This window comes from Erythrolamprus reginae, chromosome Z, assembly GCF_031021105.1.
Source record: "Erythrolamprus reginae isolate rEryReg1 chromosome Z, rEryReg1.hap1, whole genome shotgun sequence".
NCBI lineage: Eukaryota > Metazoa > Chordata > Lepidosauria > Squamata > Dipsadidae > Erythrolamprus > Erythrolamprus reginae.
This window is the reverse complement of record NC_091963.1, coordinates 132893830-132917673: the sequence shown is the minus strand read 5'-3', so window position 1 is coordinate 132917673 and position 23844 is coordinate 132893830. Positions and strand designations below refer to the sequence as shown.

General features: G+C 43.4%; 1 protein-coding gene across 1 annotated transcript; it reads right to left on the bottom strand.

The window, feature by feature from the left end:
* Positions 1-9222: 9222 nt before the first annotated feature.
* On the bottom strand, positions 9223-23812 carry TFPT (TCF3 fusion partner). Its single transcript, XM_070727547.1, has 6 exons — positions 23686-23812; positions 14932-15158; positions 14532-14602; positions 14064-14133; positions 12570-12794; positions 9223-10402 (listed from the first exon to the last, which is right to left on the bottom strand). The coding sequence occupies exons 2-6, from the start codon at positions 15154-15156 to the stop codon at positions 10268-10270; spliced, it is 726 nt and encodes a 241-aa protein (XP_070583648.1). The 5' UTR covers positions 15157-15158; positions 23686-23812; the 3' UTR covers positions 9223-10267.
* Positions 23813-23844: the final 32 nt, after the last annotated feature.

The following is a 23844-nucleotide window of genomic DNA, read 5'->3' as shown; positions in this document are numbered from 1 at the left end:
TTCCCATGGTCTTAGGCGACCCCTGTGAAACAGTCGTGCGACCCCCAAAGGGGTCCTGACCCCCAGGTTGAGAACCACTGTTTTAAAGAGATTGGACAACCATTTGTGTGAAATGGTAAAAGGCAGTGATGACAAGCCTATGGTGCCTGTTCCAGAGGTGGCACACGGAGCATGTGAGGCATTGCCCTGTGTCAGCTACAGTACAGGTGTGCATGCTATTCAGCTGATTTGGGGTCTTTTTAGCTGTTTTTGCTCTCCCCCCCACCCCCCAGGTTTCAGGAAAGCCTCCTAAACCTTGGGGACAGCTAAAAACATCTCAGCGGGCCAACCAAAAATTCCTTTCAATTATCTAAAAAGCAGACCTCCATCTGCGCGAATATGCTAGGGAGACGGAAGAAGAAGAAGAAGAAGATGATGATGATGATGATGATGATTATTATTATTATTATTATTATTATTATTATTAATTGGATTTGTATGCCGCCCCTCTCCGCAGACTCAGGGCGGCTAACAGCAGTAAAACAGTACAACAAAATCCAATACCAAAGATGCTTTCCTGAACCCTGGGGGTGGCAAAAATCCGGATGCTTCAGTGAGGCTTGTGCGCATGCACATGGGGGTTTTATGCGCATGCACATGGGGGAAACGTGGGAGTTGTGCGCCTGCGTATGGGGCGGAGGGCATTGCATTATGGGTGTGGGCACGCTCGCCCTTTTGGCACCCGAGCCAAAATAGGTTCGCCATCACTGGTGTAACACTTCCTGCCTCAACAGGGGGTTCGGCTAGAAGACTGTCAAGGTCCCTTCCAAATCTGTGATTGTTTTCACGAATTGCTGAAGTCACATTTCTAATATACAACAGTCTGTTTTCAGGGTTCATGAAAATATTGCATGGCTTCAAGTATTTCATCAGCTGAAGGAAGGAGAATGCTATTTAAATTAAAGGCAGACTTAGGGATGGAATTCATGCTTAACCAGGGACTAGCTGCATGAAGAGAGACAGGATGGGATGTTAAAGAGCAGTGTTATAGATGATATAGAGCAGTGATGGTGAACCTATGGCACGGGTGCCAGAGGTGGCACGCAGAGCCATATCTGTACGCCAGCCAGCTGATTTTCAGCTTGCCTGGAGGCTCTGGGAGGGCATTTTCGGGTCCTGGAGAGCCTCCAGGGGGATGGGAGAGGACATATTCGCCCTCCCTAGGCTCCAGAAAAGCCTCTGGAGCTTGGGGAAGCCGAAAAACAGACCTACGAGGCCCACCAGTGGTTGGGAAATGAGCTGTTTCAGGCCTCCAGAGGGCTTCCGGTGGGGGGGGGGGGAGCCATTTTCGCCATACCCAGGCATTGAACTATGAGTGTGGGCACTTGCGCCTGCACGATAGCACACGCACAAGCGCTTTCAGCACCTGAGGAATAAAAGGTTTGACATCACTGTTATAGAGCAATGTAAACTATTTTTCTTTCACCTTTAATTATTATTGAGTTGGGCAGGCAGAGAATTGGCATCAGAGACAAAAATTTTAAAAAGTGGAGGGAAAACTCATATTTTTAAAACTCTCTGTGTTGGGTAGTTTTCTGATATCTGGGCATCCCAACCATTAATGGTGTACAAGCCCCAAGATGGAACTTAGCGTATTGATCCAACTACAGTGGTACCTCGAGATACGAGTTTAATTCGTTCCGGACCTGGGCTCTTAAGTCGAGCAGCTCTTATCTCGAACGACTTTTCCCCATAGGAATTAATGTAAATAATTTTAATTGGTTCCAGCCCTCAAAAAATTCACAAAGTTAGTCTAAATTATGCAGAAAGACATGTTTTTAATGAAGAAATGTACATGTACATATAAATGAATAATCAAGTTTCTTTCACTTAACTTGTAAACTTCCTTAAACTTTTAAATTTAACATATGTTCAACTTCTCTGCCACCCAATCCTGTAGGACAGAGGTCCCCAACCCTTTTTGCACCAGGGACTGGCTTTAAGCGATCAAGAGAGGAATGGGTGAATGAATGGACGGAGGGTGGGAAGGAAGGAAGGAAAGAGGGAAGGGACAGGAACAGAGGAAGGAAGCAAGGAAACTTATGAAAGGGGAGAGTAAGAGAGGAATGAGTGAAGGGAGGGAGGGAGGGAAGAAGGTGGGAAGGCGAAAGAAAAGAAGAAATAGAGGAAGGGAAGGTAAAAGAGAGAAAGAAAAAGAGCAAGAAAGAAAGAAAGAAAGAAAGAAAGAAAGAAAGGGGGAAGGGACAGGAACAGAGGAAGGAAGCAAGGAAACTTATGAAAGGGGAGAGTAAGAGAGGAATGAGTGAAGGGAGGGAGGGAGGGAAGAAGGTGGGAAGGGGAAAGAAAAGAAGAAATAGAGGAAGGGAAGGTAAAAGAGAGAAAGAAAAAGAGCAAGAAAGAAAGAAAGAAAGAAAGAAAGGGGGAAGGGACAGGAACAGAGGAAGGAAGCAAGGAAACTTATGAAAGGGGAGAGTAAGAGAGGAATGAGTGAAGGGAGGGAGGGAGGGAAGAAGGTGGGAAGGAGAAAGAAAAGAAGAAATAGAGGAAGGGAAGGTAAAAGAGAGAAAGAAAAAGAGCAAGAAAGAAAGAAAGGGGGAAGGGACAGGAACAGAGGAAGGAAGCAAGGAAACTTATGAAAGGGGAGAGTAAGAGAGGAATGAGTGAAGGGAGGGAGGGAGGGAAGAAGGTGGGAAGGAGAAAGAAAAGAAGAAATAGAGGAAGGGAAGGTAAAAGAGAGAGAAAAAGAGCAAGAAAGAAAGAAAGAAAGAAAGGGGGAAGGGACAGGAACAGAGGAAGGAAGCAAGGAAACTTATGAAAGGGGAGAGTAAGAGAGGAATGAGTGAAGGGAGGGATGGAGGGAAGAAGGTGGGAAGGAGAAAGAAAAGAAGAAATAGAGGAAGGGAAGGTAAAAGAGAGAAAGAAAAAGAGCAAGAAAGAAAGAAAGAAAGGGGGAAGGGACAGGAACAGAGGAAGGAAGCAAGGAAACTTATGAAAGGGGAGAGTAAGAGAGGAATGAGTGAAGGGAGGGAGGGAGGGAAGAAGGTGGGAAGGGGAAAGAAAAGAAGAAATAGAGGAAGGGAAGGTAAAAGAGAGAAAGAAAAAGAGCAAGAAAGAAAGAAAGAAAGAAAGAAAGGGGGAAGGGACAGGAACAGAGGAAGGAAGCAAGGAAACTTATGAAAGGGGAGAGTAAGAGAGGAATGAGTGAAGGGAGGGAGGGAGGGAAGAAGGTGGGAAGGAGAAAGAAAAGAAGAAATAGAGGAAGGGAAGGTAAAAGAGAGAAAGAAAAAGAGCAAGAAAGAAAGAAAGAAAGGGGGAAGGGACAGGAACAGAGGAAGGAAGCAAGGAAACTTATGAAAGGGGAGAGTAAGAGAGGAATGAGTGAAGGGAGGGAGGGAGGGAAGAAGGTGGGAAGGAGAAAGAAAAGAAGAAATAGAGGAAGGGAAGGTAAAAGAGAGAAAGAAAAAGAGCAAGAAAGAAAGAAAGAAAGGGGGAAGGGACAGGAACAGAGGAAGGAAGCAAGGAAACTTATGAAAGGGGAAAGTAAGAGAGGAATGAGTGAAGGGAGGGAGGGAGGGAAGAAGGTGGGAAGGAGAAAGAAAAGAAGAAATAGAGGAAGGGAAGGTAAAAGAGAGAAAGAAAAAGAGCAAGAAAGAAAGAAAGAAAGAAAGGGGGAAGGGACAGGAACAGAGGAAGGAAGCAAGGAAACTTATGAAAGGGGAAAGTAAGAGAGGAATGAGTGAAGGGAGGGAGGGAGGGAAGAAGGTGGGAAGGAGAAAGAAAAGAAGAAATAGAGGAAGGGAAGGTAAAAGAGAGAAAGAAAAAGAGCAAGAAAGAAAGCAAGAAAGAAAGAAAGAAAGAAAGAAAGAAAGAAAGGGGGAAGGGACAGGAACAGAGGAAGGAAGCAAGGAAACTTATGAAAGGGGAGAGTAAGAGAGGAATGAGTGAAGGGAGGGAGGGAGGGAAGAAGGTGGGAAGGAGAAAGAAAAGAAGAAATAGAGGAAGGGAAGGTAAAAGAGAGAAAGAAAAAGAGCAAGAAAGAAAGAAAGAAAGAAAGAAAGAAAGGCAACTTCAAAGAAAGGCTCACTGAGCATCTCTCACTCTCTCTCTCTTTCTATCCGTCTCTTTCTCTCTCTCCCCCCTCTCTCTTTCTCTTTCTCTCCCCCTCCTGGACTCCCGGATCGCTCGCTTCTCCGGCCAGCAAGCCAGCTGCCCGGAAAAGCATCGCGCCTTTTCAATATCCTTCCCTGTGCTTCTGAAGCCGCCGAACGCTGTCAGAGGGGCGTGTCAGCGGCTTCCGAAGCACAGGGAAGGGCTTAAGCCGCCGCCTTTTCCCTTCCCCGTGGGAGCAAACATGCTTTGCACCTTCCTAACTCCCTCCCCCCCAGCCAAACCCCCAAAGCATGTTTGCTGCCCCACGATTTAGCCAGGACAGGAGCGAAGTGACGTGGAGGAATGGGGAGCAGCTCCCCATTCCTCCACGTCACTTCGCTCCTGTCCTGGCTAAATCGTGGGGCAGCAAACATGCTTTGGGGGTTTGGCTGGGGGGGAGAAGTAGCACCTTCCTAACTCCCTCCCCCCCAGCCAAACCCCCAAAGCATGTTTGCTGCCCCATGATTTAGCCAGGACAGGAGCGAAGTGACGTGGAGGAATGGGGAGCTGAAACCGGTCGGTTTCAGCTTTCCAATCCTTCACGTTACTTCGCCGCTTCAGAAGCGGCGCGGCTGTTTTAAAAGGTCGCTGCCGGCCTGGGGGGCTTTCCAGAACCCCCCCAACCCCCAACTCGGGTTCGGTGGGGGGCTAGGAAGCCCCCCAGGCCGGCAGCGACGTTTTAAAACAGCCGCGCCATTTGCGAGCTAACTGCTGAGGCGCGGAAGTTCGCCTTTGGCGTTAAACGGCGCGGCTGTTTTAAAACATCGCTGCTGGCCTGGGGGGCTTTCCAGAACTCCCCCAACCCCCAACCCGGGTTCGGTGGGGGGCTAGGAAGCCCCCCAGGCCGGCAGCGACGTTTTAAAACAGCCGCACCGTTTGCGAGCTAACTGCTGAGGCGTGGAAGTTCGCCTTTGGCGTTAAACGGCGCGGCTGTTTTAAAAGGTCGCTGCTGGCCTGGGGGGCTTTCCAGAACCCACCCAACCCCCAACCCGGGTTCGGTGGGGGGCTAGGAAGCCCCCCAGGCCGGCAGCGACGTTTTAAAACAGCCGCGCCGTTTGTGAGCTAACTGCTGAGGCGCGGAAGTTCGCCTTTGGCGTTAAACGGCGCGGCTGTTTTAAAACGTCGCTGCCAGCCTGAGGGGCTTCCTAGCCCCCCACCGAACCCGTGTTGGGGGTTGGGGGGGTTCTGGAAAGCCCCCCAGGCCGGCAGCAACGTTTTAAAACAGCCGCGCCGTTTAACGCCAAGGGCGAACTTCCACGCCTCAGGAGATAGCTCTCAAACGGCACGGCTGTTTTAAAACATCGCTGCCGGTCTGGGGGGCTTTCCAGAACCCCCCCAACCCCCAACACGGGTTTGGTGGTGGGCTAGGAAGCCCCCCAGGCTGGCAGCGACGTTTTAAAACAGCCGCGCCGTTTGCAAGCTAACTCCTGAGGTGCGGAAGTTCGCCTTTGGCTTCAGGAGTTAGCTCGCAAATGGCGCGGCTGTTTTAAAACGTCGCTGCCGGCCTGGGGGGCTTCCTAGCCCCCCACCGAACCCGGGTTGGGGGTTGGGGGGGTTCTGGAAAGCCCCCCAGCCCGGCAGCAACGTTTTAAAACAGCCGCGCCGTTTGCGAGCTAACTCCTGAGGCGCGGAAGTTCGCCTTTGGCGTTTGGGCCACTCGGAATTTGAAATTCAAAGCAGCGTTCGGATCCCCCCACCCCCAGCAGAAGCCAAGGACCCCCAGAGTGGGGCGGCAGGGGAGGCGACCGCCTCTTCACTCACCAAGTGCCGGGATACGAGCCGAGAAGAGCCGCGCTGGCTTACTTTCCTTCCTTCCCGCGCTGATGCAGAGCCACTCGAACAAAGCGTCACACCCCCCTGACGCTTTTGGCGGCAAAAGAGCCCAGCGTTGCTTCGGAAGCCGCCGAAAGCGTCAGAGGGGCGCGACGCTTTGTTCGAGTGGCTCTGCATCAGCGCGGGAAGGAAGGAAAGTAAGCCAGCCCGGCTCTTCTCGGCTCGTATCGCGGATTTGAGCTCGGGAGACGAACAAAAATGTCTCTCCTCTCCCAGCTCTTATCTCGAGTAGCTCGTAAGTAGAGCAGCTCGTATGTCGGGGTTCCACTGTATAGGTAAATCAGTGAACTAAATCCTGTGCAATGATGCTGAATTCAGATATTTACTGTACTTAACCAGAGATTAAAAGAATTTACTATTAGCTGGGTTGACATTGGATGTTTTTAAAAAGGTGAATGTACTTACATAATACAGTGGTCCTGAACTTATGATAATTTATTTAGAGACCAAAGTTACAATAGCTCTGAATAATTGTGGCTTACGATCATTTTCAATTACCTTTGCAGCATCCCAAGGATCATAATTCACATGCTTGGCAATCACTTCATATTCGTGACTGTTACTGTGTCCCAAGGTTATGAAATCACCTTTTGTGACCTGACAAAGTCAGATTCACTTAACAACCCTCTTACTAACTTAGTAACCTCAGTGATTCATTTAACAACTGTGGCAAGAAAGGTGTCAGCATTCCAAAAAACACCCCCAATGAAATAAAACTCTGAGGTTAGAAGTTCCTCTAAGTTACCAATTTATTAGAGATGCCATGTTGGCAATATCTGGGAAAATTCGAATCTGAAAGCTTCCACTGTTAAAATGGACTGTCCCCATGTCCCATTTTATTATTATTATTATTATTAATTATTATTATTATTAATTAGATTTGTATGCCGCCCCTCTCTGTAGACTCGGGGTGGCTCACAGGAATGATAAAAACAATATACAATGACAAATCTAATAGTTAGAATCTAAAATAAAAGTCTAAAAAACAATAAACCCCAATATATAAAAAACGTATACTGTACAGTCATATCATACACAAAAAAAACCTACGTAGGCAGGGGGAGATGTTTCAGTTCCCCCATGCTTGACGACAGAGGTGGGTTTTAAGAAGTTTACGAAAGGCAAGGAGGGTGGGGGCAGTTCTAATCTCTGGAGGGAGCAGACTCCAGAGGGTCGGAGCCGCCACAGAGAAGGCTTTTTCACAAAAATTGGGTGCCCAGAGGATTTGAGAGGCCTGCAGGGTGCTCCTAGTGGCTGGAGGAAGGCAAAAATATCCCTTTTGCATAAAAGGGCAATTTTTTGCAAAAATTGTGGTGTTTTTGCCTTCTCTCAGCCTCCAGGGGCTCTCTGCATGACTCCCAGACCCTCTGCCCACCCCATTTTTTTGTGAAAAAATGGGTGAAAAATGGGCCCATTTTTGCAAAAAAAGGGGTGCACAGGTTTTTTTCCCCTTACCTCTTTGAAATCTTGGTGCATCTTATACACCGGTGTCTTATAGTCTGAAAAATACAGTACTTAACTTACCACAATGTACAGAGCACAAAGGCAGAATTTGTTCCCCATGCTAGGCCAACACCAAAGCAGCACATTATGGTTAGGATAATATGTGAATCCAGGCATTGAATCATGTGGTCCATGTCCTTTCTTATAATACAGAATTTTGTAAGTGCTGCGGCTGGATATTTACAGTATCCTGATTTGATTGATATTCATGATTGTCCTTCCTTCACCATAGTGCCGGTTCGAGATGATGGTAATATGGAAAATATTCCCTCTCATATCGCTGACAAGGATGGTGAACGTCTCGAGTGGCTGAAGAAATGAAAATCTGCAGAGTGTAGATCTCCCCAAAAGCTTCCTCTGCCTTGGTTGTATATGTGTGTTGTTCCCAAGGGCAATAAATTTCCTGTTCTGTCTAAAAGTCGGCTTCTCTTGTTGTGGCTGGAAATTTAGATCGGTGGGAGGATGGGGGGACGGACAGGGACGGGGACGGGGGGGCTTTCAATTTTTGGAATACCTATCCTAATAAAATCAGATTGCTAAAGCTGTTAAGGAACCTCAATCAAGTCATGGAGCTTTTTTAAATTAATGGAACTAGGAATTTTTTTTCTTAAGTCGGCTTAATCCTTTCACAAACTTGTTTGTGACAGTATATACAATGGTATCAAACAAGTTTGTGAAAGAAATAAGCCAACAACCTGTTACACCAGGGTGGGTTTTTTTGCCGGGGGGGGGGGGGGATACAGAAGACTATTTCATATTATCAAGAAATATAAAAATTCCTTTGAGAGAAGAGAAGACTGCACTGTCAGAAAATTGTTGGGGGAAAAATGAGTGGGTTATTTCAGTCCCCAATTGTTTGACAGGGTTTCCTTCCTTCTACCACACAGTTCTAAATTAGGACAGTAAACCAAAGTCTTGGAGGAAAATTTCACTGCGCTATACATGCTAAGCTGTAATATGATTTGTTTGGTTTCAACCTAACACGATATATCAATGCAACAATTAATTTATAAATTTAGGTTAGTCACTCAATGATTTAATGTGCTATAGAGGCCCAGCTAATTGTGGTGTATGCGCCTGATTCACTTTCTTTGGTAGAGCCAAGGGGCGCCAGTAAAAACTACAGGCACAATTTGTGCAATGCATTAAGCCAAACAGACTGGTTCAAAAGAGTGGGCTTGTCTCCATCTTACCTTCCCTACAGAGTGTACTGAGCTTTTAAGGCTTGTCTAAGGCTAGACATGTCTGTCAATTCAGAATGACTGCCAGTTTTGGTTACAGAAACTGAGATTTACCCCTTTAAACACACTTTGTCATACTGCATTGCTACAACCATAGTCTTTACCCTCTTAAATAATTAGAAAAATATTAGGAAAGAACTGCGGTTAAGTTAGCTACTTTAATTCTGACTTCTGCAAGCTGAGGATTCCAGGTTAGCATAGCCTCCTTCCTTGTATATACATATGCATCTACACACCTTTGCATCAGCCTGGACTCTGGGTGATTGCCTGGACAAGACGTGAACTTTTCTTAGCAATATTTTTGAGAAGAGATTAGTGAATGGCCAATGTCACCCCACGGACTTGGTGCCTAGGGCAGGACTCGACCTTATGGCCTCCTGATTTCTAGCCTGTTGTCTCAATCACTACACTAAAGTGGCTCCTTTATACCTTGGTTTAGATCTGGGTTAAAGGAGACATGCCATAAGACGCGCTGTAAATGAAAGTAGACACACGGTTGAATTTGATTGGTTTAATACCTCATTCAAATCTAGCCAGAAAGTAGAAGCCGTAATCTTGAAGGTTGCTCATTGTATTTCTGCAACTCTTCAAAATTTAAAAAAATGCAATTAGATCACAAGCGTGGGTTGTTAAAATATTATCATTACTAACTTGAGGGTATTGGGGGGTGGGGGGTTCCTTGTCCTTATGATTAGCAAGAAAGTCTTGGAACACTTTGGATGTTTTCTTGAGGAGGAAATGACAGGACAAGAGTAATAGCTCTTGCTCTCTTCTGGACTGGCAAAGATATGAAACTGACACATAAAACAATTTGCATAAATACCCAAGTCAATAGCACAGAAATTATTTCCTTTCATTCAGACTAAAATTGGCCTTTTAATCACTCTGGCTACCATAGACCAAGACACAGCTAAAAACCTTGAAGAAAGATTAAAAGAACTCCTAAAATTGGCCTTTTAATCACTCTGGATCTCATGATACCATAGACCAAGACACAGCTAAAAACCTTGAAGAAAGATTAAAATAACTCCACCTTCCCTCAACATGTGGTTTTTCCAACCAAGGAAATCACAGAAAACAATGGTAGAACACAGCAATGGCTGTTTTCTGTGCATTTTCTATAGCACAAGAACCACCCCTTTCCTACTAGAAGGGCAAATGTGGAAAGGCTGAACATGATATTTCCTCAATCTTGAAATATTTCTGCTCAAAATTTATGGTCCCACTCAAAGTTTATGGACATAAGTTGAGTTAATTGTGGACTCAGCTCAGGGACTCAAGCTAATCCATTGAATATTCGTATTTGTGTTCCTTGATTAAACTCTGTCGCCATTTCTTCTACCACTTCCAGCAGTTCAGATAATCTTCCAATGGATTAGAATTGAGGAGTCAGATGGAGTTGATGTCCTGATGTTCCTTAGAAACTGGTTGATATCTAAGTAAAGAAGATGCCTGCAAGGAATTTTCATCTTCTCAGGCAGCCAGATGGCCAGCCTAGCTGCCACATGGGATATATGCTTTCCCTAGATGAGTGGCCAGCCTCAGTCAAAATCAGAGCAGGCATCAGGACTGGGAAACTTGGAGTAATGGAGTAACTTGTCCTGGGGACTGGATTGCTGCCAAGCAGAGCCAAGAACATCATCCTGTTCACACTGGAAATCTTCTTCGGATTTTATCTGCAGCCACAAAACCCAAAAATTATTATTATTAATTGTGCAGGAGTCATTAATTCTGCAGTGAAAAGATGCCAGACAGGTTGTATATATTCATGTAAGTTGACATGTTGTATTTTTGCATAATTTTAATTGTTCCCAATAAAGATATCAATCAGCTCTAGATTTTGATTTCCCTCACCTACAACTCAAAACAAGTAGGATAGTTTTTTAATTTTGGCCAGGTTTGCTAATGCAAAAAAATTGAAATGCAATTGTTTTTCACTTTCTGGGATGTGAGAAAATGTCTGTCTGTCTAACTTCCTCACTATCCCTAAATGGTGGAAGGCGTAAAAAGCATATTCTAATCTAAACTTGTGTTAGATAACGTTCACTCCTGAGATTTCTGAGTAAGCATATATGCTTATTTGATGGACTGGAGTACAGACACAATCTGGTTAGAGTGCAGTATTGCAGGCTACTTCTGCTGATCCCCAGCTGCCAGTAGTTTGGCAGACTGAATCTCAACAGGCACAAGGTTGACTCAGCCTTCCATCCTTCTAAGATAGGTAAAATGAGGAGCCAAATTGTTAGCAGCAATATACTGACTCTGTAAAACCACCTAGAGAGGACTGTAAAGCACTATGAAGCGGTATATAAGTGCTATTGCTATCTTGGAGAAAATATATGGTAACCGTTATTTAAAAGGTGAAGTTAGCCTAGAACAGGGGTGGCCAAAGTTGGCTCTTCTATGACTTGTGGACTTCAACTCCCAGAATTCCTGAGCCAATCATGCTAGCTCAGGAATTCTGGGAGTTGAGTCCACATGTCATGGAAGAGCCAACTTTGTCTACCCCTGGCCTAGAAAAACAAGTGTTAGAAAGAAACTAAACATTGTCCCACCTTGATTCTCTTTGGTAAAAGAGAGGGAAGGGGAAGAAACACTGTCAGTTTTCAAAATTCTGTTATTGTAGCCTACAATATATCAGCATAGATAGTCCCAATTTCCATCAATAAATAAAGGAGTCGTTAGGCAACACATCAGACAACCACACTACATACTAGTGGCAGCTCCAGTAGTCTGGGTTATGCTCAATAGGCCCGAACTCATGCTGCCTCTGCCCTGTTATGCTTGACTCTGCTTCAGCTCCTCATACACACACCCCAATCTATCTCCCATTCCACATCTCCACCTTTTTGGCTGTCTTAAAGTCTGCCATCCCAAGTGACCTTTGCCATCTTCTTCCTCCCACTGGCTGGGTGTGTCAAACCTGGCTGTTCCCGAGGCAGCTGTAGCTGCACAAGGCCTGAGAAGGCTGTGCGGAGGCCTCACAACAGGTCAGCAGCCGCCTTGGCCAGGCATATCTTGATAGCAGCAGGAAGAAGATGGCGAAGGTCGGGTGGGGATAGTGGGGAGCGCAGAGTGGTGGGGGCAGCACAGGCAGCGGGCAATTATTATTATTATTTTTATTATTATTTATTAGATTTGTATGCCGCCCCTCTCCGTAGACTCGGGGCGGCTCACAACAGTGATAAAAACAATATATACTGATAATCTAATAATTAGAGTCTAAAATAACAGTTTTACATTTAGAAAGTCTAAAAGCAAGAAACCCCATTATATAAAAAGCATATGTACAGTTATATCATGCACAAAACTACATAGGTAGGGGAGATGTCTCAGTTCCCCCACGCTTGACGACAGAGGTGGGTTTTAAGGAGTTTACGAAAGGCAAGGAGGGTGGGGGCAGCCCTAATCTCTGGAGGGAGCTGATTCCAGAGGGTCAGAGCCGCCACAGAGAAGGCTCTTCCCCTGGGTCCCACCAGACGACATTGTTTAGTTGACGGGACCCGGAGAAGACCAACTCTGTGGGACCTAACCGGCCGCTGGGATTCGTGCGGCAGAAGGCGGTCTCGCAGATATCCTGGTCCAGTGCCATGAAGGCCTTTATAGGTCATGACCAATACTTTGAATTGTGACCGGAAACTGATCGGCAACCAATGCAGACTGCGGAGTGTTGGTGTAACATGGGCATATTTGGGAAAGCCCATGATTGCTCTCGCAGCTGCATTCTGCACGATCTGAAGTTTCCGAACACTGCAATGCAATACAGTGACTCAAAGGGCAGGTGGTGGGTGGGTGGGAGATAGGCAGGGGACCGATTTACATTGCAGAAAATCTTTCCAGTACCTGCACGGGAAATTCCTCCATGGGCAGCAATGTTGGGGCTGCTCGACGTATCCTCCCTTCCTTCTCCTCACGCAGATGACGTCGCCGCTTCTTGCTGACAGGGCCTTCGCTAGGGGAGCGTCTCTCTGACTCTTGGGCAGGCGGGCACCTGGAGGTTTCCTTCTCACCAGGCTCATTCCCTGCATTGCCGGGAGTTGCAACATTTGCACTCTGGAGTCCTTCATCCTATTGAAAGCGATGCAATTAGAATTCTCCCACTTTAATATTTGCCCCCAGTAGGTAGCCATGTGGTATCTGCAATATATGGAAGGGGGTGGAAGAGACTTGGCCTTGTTTTTCTATCCAATTTGAGGGGATAGAAAAGCACTTACAGCTTCATGACATTTGGTTATCAAACTCTTCTATTTTTGCAGAAATCAAGTGCAGAAAAGGGGCAATTCTGGAATGTTACGTATTGAGGGGAACAAATTTATTATTCGTTAAATTTATTTGATGCCGACTTTACTTTGGGGCTACTCCAGGCAGCTTACAATAATGAAAAGGAAGAAATGGAAAGAGCGTAAAGAATAAAAAAGAACAATGAAGAAGAACACAATGAGAACACAACGTGATTACCAAAAAAGAAAGAAAGAGAGAGCACAGAAGGGGGAATCAATCAATCCAGCAGCCGCCTCCAGTGTGGAACGTCCCCCTTTCGATCCCAGCAAAGCCTGGCCTTTCAGCTCTTTTGGAAAGATGGAAGCGTGGACGGATGGAGGAGGACAATTAAAAGGGAATGTAAACTATAACAAGGAATCAAATCTGATTCTCATGAAAAGCAAGGAGGGGAGACAATCACCTCCAAATCTTTTTTTCCCCCTCATCTTTCCTAATAGGTTTTGCCTATTTTTCTCCAAATAACAAGCAACATGTTTAAAAGTCTCAGGAGACACAGCTAGAGGAGATCCAAGGTGGGCATTCTCTGTAGCAGCTAACGTGGAGATGGGCTCCCACCGGTTTGGTCCACCGGTTGTGCAATTTGCACACTATGGTTCCGGTTCTGTCTTTGCCAATCCATGTGTAGTGCCAGTCCACGTGTAGTGCAATCTTTCCCCCCCTAATTTGTGGTGTTTTTTTGCTCTTTGAGCATGCGTAAAAGGAAAATTGTTCTTCTGCACATGCGTGGAAGCAAAATTGAGCAGAGGGGTTGGGTGTGTGCAACATTGCGTTGCACATGCAGCGCACAGGTAAGGTGGTAAGAGGAACCCGCCCCTGAGCTAACCCTATTTTGGAATGGCAGGTGCAGTAGTAGAATTGCACTGGACTCCACTAGCACTCACAGCCAGGGAGGCAAGCACACATCACCATTCCACCTTAGCAGCTCACCTCTGGCTTCGACCATCATTTAGAAATAGTAGGTACGAATTCATACAACATCCAAACAAACAAACAAACCAACAAACTTAATTATGAGAGCAATATGTAAACCCAGCCTTATCGAAAATTCTTTCTTACCTCCAAGGCAATATCAAGGTGGCCTTGTCTGTAATCATCACCATAGGAATCCAAAACTCTCATGAGAAACCTCGGGGGAAGCAGAAAGACATTCTTTTAAACTAATACTTTTGTATAACTGTGTTCTTTCCTAACCATAACTCTTACCTCACAAAATGAAAAATGGGATAGAAATAGTTTTAGATGAAAGAAGTTAAAAGAAGTTGGTATAAACATGCAGCTTCTTGATTCAGAGGTAATGTTATCCTTAAGCCTTGATGACATACAACTCCCAGAAGACCCAGCCAGTATAGGTTAATGTTGACAATCGTGGGAAGGGCAGCTCACCAAACTCTGGAGAAACATAGGTTCCCCATCCTAAACTAAATATCCTATGAATCCAAATGCAGGTAGTTTTTTTTTATTGTAGTACTATACAAAGTGGAATATATTTAACACACTGTGCACTTACTGTATCTTCTGACTCACCTCCTTTCCTGTTTGAGACGCAGTGTTATTCTTTGGACCTGATGGAGCCGGTTCAACATTCTCTCATTTACCTATAATGGGGGTCAATATTAGCTGGGCATCTTTTTTCATTTACTCAACAATTTCCCTCCTCTCCCACCTCAGTCTTCACTTAACAGTTGTGTCGCTTACATTTTTCATTGTTGCTCTAACTAGTGTCCATATGGTCCTTTTTCCTAAATACATATTACACTATTGTAAACATCATGTTAAACTGATGGCAAAAGACCTAGATTCAAATCTTCATCCATCATTCAGCCTTTGCAATAAGAGATCTCTTGAATCCTCTCTCTCAAGTCGTATCTTATTTCACAGAAACATTTTTAGTAAACAGGAAAAACATATTCACTGCAATCTGTACCTGTTCTAACTCCTTGCATCGTCGGGCAAGCACTTGACACTTGCGTCGAGCCATCTCCTGTTGCCGCAACATATCTTCCTCTTCCTCGTCATCTGGAATCCCCCCATCAGCAAATTCCACTTCAGTTTCTAACTCACTTTCTAGGATATTTCCACCAAAAAGAGGAGGCAATGCCAGCTCTGAGCCAGGAGGCACTGAAAATTCTTCAAAACTCACAGCAGCCATGACTGTTAAATTTTTTAAAGAGAAAGCAATAAGTATAAACTAACTATATCAACTTGATCACAGTAAAATAAATTATAAATTCACTAGAAAAGCATTACATCTTTCCAAATTTCGGAACTAGTTACTCTCTGTCAGCCTAACATAACCTACCATACAGTGTTGTTGTTGGGGAAGGAGAAATAGAAGAAAAGAAAAAGAAAAGATGTATTTATTTATTCGATTTTTTTAATGCCACCCTTTTCCTTAGACTCAGGGCGACTTACAACATGTTAGCAATGGCACTTTTTAACAGAGTCAGCATATTGCCCCCACAATCCGGGTCCTAAAGAAGTAAATCCCCTTTTCATCCAACATTTAAAATAGGAGGATACAGGTGATTTATAGTAAACTTTACTGACTTATTTAGAGTATATAATAATTCTGTAGGAATTTGTGAAAATAAGTCATATTCAATTAAATGTTTTTTGGTTTTTTATCATACAAGTTTGCCCATTTCCCCTTTGGTTACTATAAGTAGTATTTGACTTACAACCATTCGTTGAGTGACAATCTGAAGTTACAACAACATTGAAAAAAGTGAATTACAACCAGGCCTTGCATTTATATTTCTCCCAGCATCCCCAAATCACATTATCAAAATATGGTTGCTTGGCAACTGGTATATATTTCCCATGGTTACAGCCACCTGAGGTCATATGTTTATCATCTGCAAGCTTCCTGGCCAGGTTCTGATAAGCAAAGTCAATGGGAAAGCTGGATTTGCTTAATTACCTTGTGATTCACTTAACTATAGTAATTTGCTTAACAATGAAGGCAAAAAAAGGTAAAATTAGGTGCCACTAGCAACAGAGATTCTGGTCCCAAGTCAAGAGTTACCTGTAAGTTTAAAACAAATATTAAGACCAGATAATATAAAAAGGAAATGTTGGAAGGAAAATCCATCAGCTTTGGTTCCAAGACACTGGAAATAGCAAGGAGGGTGACTGGAAATAAATATTATGTTTACTGGTAAACAGAACCATCAGGGTTGTGGTTCTGGAGCAGATGACCAAATGGTTGAATGAGTGGATGGTTCTTCATAGGTTTCTATGACTTTGAAGTTTGGACTGCAGTGAAGGGGCTTGTATTCTGAAAGGATGCTAGGTCGGAGTGGCGCAGCAGGTAGAGTGCTGTACTGCAGGCCATTGAAACTGACTGTAGATCTGTAGGTCAGCGGTTCAAATCTCATCACCGGCTCAAGGTTGACTCAGCCTTCCATCCTTCCGAGGTGGGTAAAATAAAGACCTGGATTGTGGGGGCAATATGCTGGCTCTGTTAAAAAGTGCTATTGCTAACATGTTGTAAGCCGCCCTGAGTCTAAGGAGAAGGGCGGAATAAAAATCGAATAAACAAATAAATAAACTTTAATTGTGGCTAATGGCTTTCGTCCTGTGCAGGATCTTGGGTGAGGGGCTGCTTTCTAATCCTATTGCTCTGCTTTTTTTAGTTATCAAACTTAGCTGCAAAGGAGTTTCTTTTTTTATTAATATTTTTATTGATTTTTTTACAATGTAAGACTCACACAACATAAAACAAGTGTTTTGTGAATTGTGCCCACCACCAGACAAGTATTCATGCTCCTCCACCAAATCGGGGGTGTTTCTTGTATAAACCATTTAAACCGAAGAGCAGAGTATCTATTTACATATTATAAAGTGATTCCAATTTGTTTCTTGTAGCTTGGTCTTGGATTCTACTCGCCATATATCGCGTTACCTTGTCCCATCGTCCCATCAGTTGTCGCAAGTCAGTTTTATTAACCAAATTCAGCCTTTTATCCATAATCTCAAATTGAATGTGGTCCACCATGTACCGGTACCAATTTTGCATTGTCCATTTTGTCGCCTCCTTCCAACCCAAGACTATTACCGCCTGAGCACTTTCTATCGCTGCTTGTTTTATTTCTCTAAATTCTCCCATCGCATTACTTTTGACTAATACTGCCATTTCCTTAGTAATTATCCATCGTATATTTAACATCCTATTACCGTATTTTTCGCTCTATAAGACGCACCTGCTGATAAGACGCACCTAGATTTTAGAGGAGGAAAATAGAAAAAAAATATTTTGAGCCAAAAAGGGGAGAGGAAGAGAGGAAGGAGTGAAAGAAGGGAGTGAGGGAGGAAAGAAGGGAGGAAGGAAAAGGAAAGCAAGAAATGGAGGGAGGAAAGGAAGGAAGGAAAGAAAGAAAGAAAGAAAGAAAGAAAGAGGGAAGGAACAGGAACAGAGGAAGGAAGCAAGGAAACTTATGAAAGGGGAGAGTAAGAGAGGAAGGACTGAAGGGAGGGAGGGAGGGAAGAAGGTAGGAAGGAGAAAGAAAAGAAGAAATAGAGGAAGGGAAGGTAAAAGAGAGAAAGAAAAAGAGCAAGAAAGAAAGCAAGAAAGAGAGAAAGAAAATGAAAGAGAAATAAAAATAGAGAGGGGGAATGAAAGAAATGGAAGGAGGGAAGGAAGGAGAGAAAGAAAGAGAAAGAAAGAAAGCAAGAGAAAGAAAAAAGAATGAAAGAGCAAGAGAGCAAGAGAGAAAAAGAAAGAAAGAAAGAAAGAAAGAAAGAAAGAAAGGCAACTTCAAAGAAAGGCTCACTGAGCATCTCTCACTCTCTCTCTTTCTATCCCTCTTTCTTTCTTTCTCTTCCTTTCTCTCTCTCCTCTTCCTTTATCTCCTCTCTCTCTCTCCCTCTCTTTCTCTCCCCCCTCTCTCCCCCTTTCCCTCTCTCTTTCTCTCTCTCCCTCTCTTGCTATCTCTCCCCCTCTCCCTCTCTCTTTCTCTCCCCCCTTTCCCTCTCTCTTTCTCTCTCTCCCTCTCTTGCTAGCTCTCCCCCCCTCTCCCACTCTCTTTCTCCCTCTCCCTCTCTCTCCCCCCTCTCTCTTTCTCTCCCCCCCCTTTCTCTCCCTCTCTCTTTCTCACTATCTTGCTGTCTGTTGCTCTCACTCACTCTCGTTCTCCGTTCTTCTTAGCGGTGACGCGCGCACGCCCTGCCCGCCTCACCTTTGCCGAGAGCTCTCAGCAAGGGGGGTTGTAGGAGAGGCGGGGCCGGCGGCAAAGGTGATATTCAATGTCGGGGGCGCACGGGCGGTTGCAGGCGCTCCCTATCTCCCTGCTAGCCCACTCGGAATATTCAAAATAAGAAAAACCTTCGCCGGCAAAGGCTTTTCTTATTTTGAATATTCCGAGTGGGCTAGCAGGGAGATAGGGAACGCGCCAACCGCCCGTGCGCCCCCGACATTGAATATCGCCTTCGCCGGCCTCCGCTGACAAAAGCCTTTGCCGGCATTTCCTCTCGGCGCAGCGGCGGGCGGAGAGAAGGAAGGGGGGCAGCGGCGTCCCTCCTGGCCTTGGCGGGCCGCCCGACCCTCCCCACCTCCTGCAAACGCGGCGGGCGGCGGGGGGGAGAGCGAGGAGCCGGTTCCGGCGGGCGCGGGGCTTGGCTGGCTGGCTGGCGTGGGGAGCGCCGCTGGTGGTGAGGAGGGAGACCCTCCTCCGGGAGGGAGGGGGCCAGGCAGCAGCTAGCCAGCCAGCCGGCGGGATGGCGCTTCGGAGTTCGCAGCCTCCCCTCCCCACCCTGCCTGCATCTTCGCTCCATAAGACGAGGCTGATTTTTCTTCCTACTTTGGGAGGAAAAAAACTGCGTCTTATGGAGCGAAAAATACGGTAATATCCTCTTGCACTTTTTGCCAAAAATTCTGCACTACCGGGCATTCCCAAAACATATGCATAAACACTCCTTTATCTTGGCACCCATGCCAACAAATACCCTTAACATTCTGCTTAAAGTATGCAAGATGTGTAATACCTCTTTTGTAATATTTTCCTTCTCATTTCCCTAACTCTTGTATTCTTAGTTTTCCTTATATTCTGCACTATATTTTTCATCTCTTGCGCCTCTACTTGTATCTCACTTTGCCACCATTTAGTCAATCCTTGGATCACATCCCCGTCTGACTGCACTAACATCTTATATATATTACTTGCTTGCGCCTTGGTACCCTCACTTTTTTCTCTTATTATTTTCTCAAACTCTATCTTCTCTCTAAATAGTGCTTCTTTATTCTAATCCTTTCATTCAGATATTTACATATTGCTTTTGTTTGTAGCCATCTTCCCTTACCCAACCACCATTCTATACAATTTCTACTTGGCCTCCCATCCTTCTGATATAACAGTTCTATCTTAATTATCCCTCTTCCCTTCAACTCTCCTATAACCCTATTTAAATTTATTTCATTATCTCTATTTATTACATATAACAATGACAGTTTTGATTTATATAATCCTATTTTCCCCTGCCATTTTTTCCAAATTTCCATAGTTTATCTGTTTTTCCAATTTCATCCATTTATTTTCCAATAGTTGTAGCTCCATTAATCTTTCAATTTGAAATGCTTCTTTATACAACTCCAAACAAGGAATTTCTCATCCACCCTCTTTTTCATTCGCTATTAACCACTTTTTCCTTATTCTCGGTCTCTTATCTTCTTCAATCCAATAATTAAGTTTTTTATCCCACTCTCTAAACTTGGATGCTAATAAATCCCCTGGCAATACCTGAAACAGGTATATCATTTTGGGAACTATCATTTCTAATGCTCTTATTTTAGCCATTCTCCTTAGCTTTTTCTCTTTCCAGATCCTCATCTGTTTCAACATTTTCCTCCATATTTGTCTATAATTCACCTCCTCGATTTTCGCTGGGTTTCTCAATAACCAAATTCCCAAATATTTAATTTTTTTAATCCTAACTTCAACCCTGATTCTTTCCTAATTTCTATCTGCTCTATCGGACCTGTATTTAAACACATAATCTCAGATTTTTCCATATTGACCGACAATCCCGATTCCTGTTTAAACTCTTGCAAAATATTTCTTATGCCTTTAATCATATATTGGGGTCTGGGTCAATATAATGGCCTCATCTGCAAATAGGTTGTTTCATTTCTAATTCTCCTATTTTATATCCTACCCAAGTATTGTCCTATCTCATTAGCTAATGTCTCTATTGCTATTACAAATAGCATTGGAGATAAAGGACATCCTTGCTTGGTGCCATTTTGTATTTTAATTCTCTGCGTTCTTTGTCCATTCACCCTTATATACGCTTCATTCCCTTTATAAATCTCTTTTATAATTCCACAAAATTTGTACCCCATATTTAATTCCTTACATAGTTTGTATAAATAGCTATGGTTAACTTTATCAAAAGCTTTATAAGCGTCTAATTTCAAAATTCCCAATTTCCTTTTAGTAACGGTAGTATGGTGCATCACATTTATTACATTTCTAATTGGTTCACTTATCTTCCTAGCCTTCACAGATCCATATTGATCCTCTTCAATTATTTTTGGTAGAATATTTTTGAGTCTGTTTGCCAATATCTTCATAAATATTTTATAATCTTGATTTGCCAAACTAATAGGACGGTAGGACACAGGCTCTCTTAAATCTCGATCAATCTTCAGGATGGTAACAATCTCTGAAGTCTTCCATGTCTGCGGGATATCATGAGTTAACAATATATTATTAAACAGTTTCCCCAGATGTGGCAACAGTTCATTCACATAGGTTTTATAAAATTATCCTGTAAACCCACCCGGGCCCGGTACTTTGGTTTGTTTTAACCCTTTAATTACTCTAGCAATTTCATCTTGGGTAATTTCTGCATTCAATATTTGTTTATCTTCTTCACTTACTATTTTCCCAATGTTAAGGACACCTATATTTACCTGCTCCTCTTTATACAAATCCTCATATTTTCTCATTATCTTCTTTAGCTGCTCTTTACCATATCTAACCACTAGGGTCTCTCAGTGCTAAGTGATTTTTCTTTCATCTTCTTCAAATATCTTGCCATCTGTTGCATTGATTTTGTCCCCCAGCTCAATATTTTTTGTTGCATCGTCATTCTCATCTTATTCCATTGGATCTCATCATAAACCATCGTTTCAATATAATATTCCAATCCCTACTCTTAGTTAATCTCAGCTGGTCTTGTATCAAATCTATTTGAGTCTTCGGAGAGGGGCGGCATACAAATCTAAGTAATAATAAATAAATAAATAAATATTTCCCTTATCTTCCTTTCCCTTTCTCTACCCACCTCTTTCTGATATCTACTTCCATATACATTGTCCCCTCATATAAGCCTTACATGCATCCCAAACAATTGATTGTTTAATATCACCCACATCATTAATTCTAAAATATTCACATAACTCTCTGTCTGCAATTTATCTTTATCATGTTCACTAGAAGTTACAACTGCATTATATCTCCAAATTCTTTGATTACATTCCTGACCTATTTCCAATTCTGCCAGTAGTGGGGCATGATCTAACAACCAAATACTTTCTATATCTACTTTTTAAACTTGTATATTGCCCACCCTGTTCATTAATATATAGTCAATGCAACTAAATGTATGATATCTTGCTGAATAGTAAGTGTCTCTATTTGGTATATCTGCATGGAGATCCACCATATTAAGTCTATTTAAATGTAACATCCTACTGTTTCCAATCCCATGTTAATTGCATATTGAAATCTCCTGCCAAAAACATTGTGCCCTCCATAAAATTAACCAACTTCCTCTTTGTATTTATTATAAATTGTTTTGTTTTCCATTGGGGCATAAATTGCCACCAGTGTCAATTTCTTTTGATTAATTTTCACTTTAACAAACAACCACCTCCCTTCTCTATCTTTCTGAACTCCAACCTTTCAAATAGAACCTTCTGATGAATAAGAATTGCCATACTACTATTTTGCGTTCCTTGAGATTCATATACCCATTTCCAATTTCTATCATTAACCAATTTATCCCTTCCTCCCTGTCTTTTATGTTTCTATCAAAATCATAATAACCACCTTGTTTTGCTTAGCCATCCTCAATATCCTGTAACATTTCAAATCTGATCCCAAACCATTCACATTTAAAACCATTATAGTACACTCACTCATAATATACAAGAATAACCCTTTCCCCCTCTTGTGTTGGTCTTGGTTTACTTATTTCCCCCTTCCTCACCCTAGTCACACCCCCAAGTGCCTCCCCCCCTCGTGCTCCCCCCACCAAGAAGGAGGAGGACAAGAAAAACCCTTGTCCAGTCATGAGGCACTTCTACTGATTACGTTACCACGCTGCTGAGCTCCACTTACACCCACTTTTTAATATAATTAGAGAAAAAATTCCCCTCCCATCCTTCCTTATCCATTTGAATAATACCTTCTTTTATTTTCTTTACTTCTTTTACTTTTTTCCCTTCTCCCCCCAACAAGAATAAAAATTAACACTAATTTCCAGAAACATCTCCAAGGGGGGACAGCAGAATCAGTTTCAACTCTTTACTACTTCACTTTCTTCTCAGCTATGCTCTTGTTCTTCTCTGCTCCCTTCTAATGGTCTCCACCTGCCCCGTGAACTCCTTCAGCTGCTCCTCCCTTTGTCTTTCCTCCTTGTCTGGGGTACTGCGACCGCTGAAATAATCTTCTCCTCCTTCTGCTCCTTGCGGCTCTCCAACTGCTCTGCTCTCCCCTCCTTCTGTTCCGCTTTACCCAGTTGGTTCAATAGTGCCTTTCCCTCCTCCAATGATTGTGCTCTAAACATCTTATTTTCCTGAAACACCAAAATGGCAGCTGGAAAACCCCAGGTAAACTTTTTTCCACTTTGATATAGAGGGCTTGAAAGAAAAAATGTATGATGTTTTGAGGGAGATTTTCTCCTTTCTTCAATTTATCACATCGGAGCTCACGTTGGTGCATCTAGAAAAGTCTGTGACGCATCCATAATCATTGCTGCAAAGGAGTTTCAAAATATCCTGTCTTGAATGGATTTCTGTCTGCAATGTGTGCTTTGCTTATGAATAGAGCCACCTAGATAATTGTCTTCCTCTTTCAATATGCTCTTTATCTCCTTAAGTGCTGGCATCTGCTCTGGGCTATTAAGAAAGACTGGGGGGGGGCTGCTTTCTACCTCTAAAATACGTTTCTTCATGTCTCTTTTAGGGAAATATAATATTTATTTATTTGGATTGAGATTCCGCCCAACTCCTAAAGGACTCTATCTTTATTAATATTCTGCCTTTTTAAAAATATTTCCCAAAATATTTCATTCTTCTGGGGAGGGGCTTCCCACAGAAATGACTTCCAACCCGTTCGAGTTTACTGTACAGTATTTGCAATTTAGAGTATTTATTTTGAACTTCCCAGACAATCACTCTGACTTAATCGGAAAAGGAAAGGAATATGCAATCTGAAACCCATTCAGAGTACCAAGATGAATTATGCTTGGTTTGAATTCCACCATCACACAAGATAATGAAAAAATATTCTGGTGCACTGACTAGAAGGGCTTAATACAAGACACAAAGGGGCATCCGTTAACGCTTCTACAAAGAGGCGAAGCTTTTTGAGCCCAACCCCAGCGTACGGTGGGTGTCAAGTTTGCAAAATGCCACCTTCTAAAAATATGGACTTTTCCCCGACATCAAACCTACCTCAATCTCTATGCCGCTCCAGCCTTTTTCAATGAGGCGACAAAAAAACCCCACGGCGCTGGATGATGACGTACGCGGGAAGCTAACAAAATCTCTGTAGCAACAAAATAAGTTTCATGTCTGCCATTTAATTGGTGGAACAGAGGTGGCGCACACCGA

Coding starts and splice junctions, on each gene's coding strand:
- TFPT (XM_070727547.1), bottom strand. CDS start 15,156: ATGGCTGCTGTGAGTTTTGAAGAATTTTCAGTGCCTCCTGGCTCAGAG. Junction 14,603..14,931: donor GATGCAAGGAGTTAGAACAG/GTACAGATTGCA, acceptor CCCCCATTATAG/GTAAATGAGAGAATGTTGAA. Junction 14,134..14,531: donor CGTCTCAAACAGGAAAGGAG/GTGAGTCAGAAG, acceptor GCTTCCCCCGAG/GTTTCTCATGAGAGTTTTGG.